Raw genomic sequence first — 3,358 nt, forward strand, 5'->3', positions numbered from 1 at the left:
CATTTGCATCATGATGCTATGATGCATTCAGGCACATCCTGACAGCCTAATGAGTGGTTCGGTTGACTTTATGTTAGTTTGCTCCCCACTGTCTGCATCCCTAATTACATTTCTTCCTAATGTCTCCATTGTATTATAACTCCCCCGGTCCTTGTGTGTAAAGGGCTGCATGTGTGTGTGTGTGTGTGTGCGTGTGTGTGTTTGGGGGAGACAAAGTGATTATAACCCTTCCTCCAGGGTGAACATTTTAAACAAACACCTATAGAAGGAACCCTATTCTCCCTCCCCGCCCATACTGGGGGAGTGTCCTCGCTTCTCCCGTATAAAACCCAACGCACCCTCCAGCTCTGGAGCATGCAAAGGGAGACGCGGTGCAGCACCGACACAAAGGGAGAGGAAACTGGCCTTATCCCAGACTTTGTGAAAGTAACGCGCTTGTTGTGGATATTACAGACACTACAGACAATCACAAACTATCTGCGCTCTAGCATGAGTTCTGCAGCATCCCTGGATTAATCGCATCTGCAGCCTACTTGCAAAGCGCAAGTTCGCTGGCACTTTGTCGAGGACGATTCGCGCACCGAAAACAACGATGGAGAGGAGCATCCCGGGATGGTGCGTGCTGTTAGCCCTCGTCCTGCACCGAACGGGCTGCATGGCTGCCAAGGAGCTCCAGTGTCAGGAGATATCCGTGCCCCTGTGCAAGGGAATCGGCTACAATTACACCTACATGCCCAACCAGTTCAACCACGACACGCAGGACGAAGCCGGCCTGGAGGTGCACCAGTTTTGGCCGCTGGTTGAGATAAAGTGTTCCCTGGACTTGCGCTTCTTCCTCTGCAGCATGTACACGCCGATCTGCCTGGAAGACTACAAGAAGCCCCTACCGCCGTGTAGGAGCGTGTGCGAGCGAGCCAAAGCTGGCTGCGCTCCGCTCATGAGGCAGTACGGGTTCCCGTGGCCAGACCGGATGAGGTGCGACCTGCTGCCCGAGCAAGGCAACCAGGACACACTGTGCATGGACTACAACCGGAGTCAGACCACCACTGCGTCTCCAGTAGTGGCGAAACCGACCAACCGGCCCCTGAAGCCGTACAACCCCAGGAAGAAGAGCGGCTACGGACGCGGCATCCCCGGAAAACACAAACCGGCAGCGTCCCCCTGTGAGCCGGGATGCTTCTGCCGCGCGCCCATGGTGCCAGTGAGCAGCGACGGGCACCCGCTGCACAACCGCGTCAAGACGGGACAGATCCTGAATTGCGCCATGCCGTGCCACAACCCCTACTTCACCCAGGAAGAGAGGACTTTTACTGCCTTCTGGATCGGCTTGTGGTCCGTCCTGTGTTTCATCTCCACTTTCGCTACTGTGGCGACTTTTTTAATCGACATGGAGAGGTTCAAGTACCCCGAGCGCCCCATCATATTCCTCTCCGCCTGCTACATGTTCGTGTCAGTTGGATACATTGTCAGACTGATCGCCGGACACGAGGAAGTGGCCTGCAACAGGGAAAACGGCGCTGAACACATCCACTATGAAACCACGGGTCCTGCGCTCTGCACCATCGTTTTCCTGCTCATTTACTTCTTCGGCATGGCCAGTTCGATCTGGTGGGTGATACTGTCCCTCACTTGGTTTCTCGCCGCCGGTATGAAGTGGGGGAACGAGGCCATCGCCAGTTACGCACAGTACTTTCATTTGGCCGCCTGGCTCATCCCCAGCATGAAATCCATCGCAGTTTTGGCACTGAGCTCGGTGGACGGGGACTCCGTGGCTGGGATTTGCTACGTAGGAAACCAGAATTTGGATAACCTGCGAGGGTTTGTGTTGGCACCGCTGGTTATCTACCTGTTCATCGGCACCATGTTTCTGCTGGCCGGGTTCGTCTCGTTGTTTAGGATCAGGAGTGTAATCAAACAAGGGGGCACCAAGACTGACAAACTGGAGAGGCTGATGATCCGGATAGGAGTGTTCACAGTTTTGTACACCGTCCCAGCCACTGTCATTGTGGCGTGTTACTTTTACGAGCAGCATAACAGACAGACGTGGGAGATTACGCACAACTGTACGTGCATGACGGACCCGAACAGGCAAAGACCGGACTATGCTGTGTTCATGCTAAAATACTTTATGTGCCTCCTGGTAGGCATCACTTCGGGAGCCTGGATCTGGTCCGGGAAAACCTTGGACTCCTGGAGGACTTTTTGCACGCGGTGCTGCTGGGGGAGTAAAGCCTCCGCGGGCTCCATGTACAGTGATGTGAGCACGGGACTGACCTGGAGGTCCGGGACGGCAAGCTCCGTCTCCTGCCCCAAACAGATGCCGCTGTCCCGGGTTTGAACTCAAATACATCTTTCATTTGACACTAAAGACTTAAACCAGCACGTATCAGCTCTTTGGGGGACGAAGTGGGGTAAAGACTATTTTAAATGTTTCGTTTGGTTCATCTGGTGAATTATGAAGCCAGTTTATATGTAACTTTGGTCACGAGCACTCCTTCAATGTGAACATAATTTTTTTTATCATCTATGCTCCATTCTGCTTTTTAAAAGTTCTAAGATCAGTTTGCACTTGTCCAAAGTGCTTCTCTCTTGCCTTATCCAAATGACGTCCATGGGTTTGAATAGAGGGTGTTGAGTAGGGGAGGGGGGGTGGGGGGTGACTAATTGTGTTGGGATTGTCCATCAGCGTGTTGTAATTAGCACATTAATGAGCGCCTAATGGTTTCTCTTTAAATAATGAGACTGTCAGCAGCAGAACAATGTACCTGGCACGAAGAATGCAGAGCCTTATCTGGGCTTAATTGAATGCGCACAGCTGACAAGATCCCCCTTGTCGATAGGTTACATGGTATAGCTGAGGCTCTTCTTCTCCTTACTGTAAAGAACCGCTGTGTCTTAAGCATAAGATTCACAATGAGACTGCTCTGCTTGAAACGAGGCCATCGCTGCCGGGCTGTTTTTTTGTCTGCAAGATGGATTTACACTTACTTTAGTCGATGCCTTAATACTGTCTCATACGGGTGCATTAGCGCGTAAAGTGTATTTATATAATTATTGGTGTACATATATTGTACATTTGTATATGAAAATTTATGAGATTGTAAATATGTATAATTTCCACTTTGATAGAAAATTTTATTTTGAGAATAAAACAACTTATATTGAATTTTTCTCCTCGTGCGTCCTGGTCATTCTCGCCCAAACTTTGTTGTGTGAGGTTGGACACTGTAAACTGTTTTAAATATGTTGTTGTGCATGATTTAAAAGTGTGGACTCGTGGCGGAGCGCACAAGATGATACGATCCCAATGTCTCTGTGCGTAATGCCCGAGTTATTAAAGTTATAGATTAACTTATAT

General features: G+C 50.3%; 1 protein-coding gene across 1 annotated transcript; it reads left to right on the forward strand.

Annotated features, from left to right (window-relative positions):
• Positions 1-406: 406 nt before the first annotated feature.
• On the forward strand, positions 407-2,601 carry LOC310957700 (frizzled-8-like). Its single transcript, XM_083928390.1, has one exon. The coding sequence runs from the start codon at positions 593-595 to the stop codon at positions 2,336-2,338; it is 1,746 nt and encodes a 581-aa protein (XP_083784516.1). The 5' UTR covers positions 407-592; the 3' UTR covers positions 2,339-2,601.
• The last annotated feature ends 757 nt before the right edge of the window (positions 2,602-3,358 follow it).

Source organism: Echiichthys vipera (assembly GCF_963691815.1).
Source record: "Echiichthys vipera genome assembly, chromosome: 15".
Taxonomy (NCBI): domain Eukaryota; kingdom Metazoa; phylum Chordata; class Actinopteri; order Perciformes; family Trachinidae; genus Echiichthys; species Echiichthys vipera.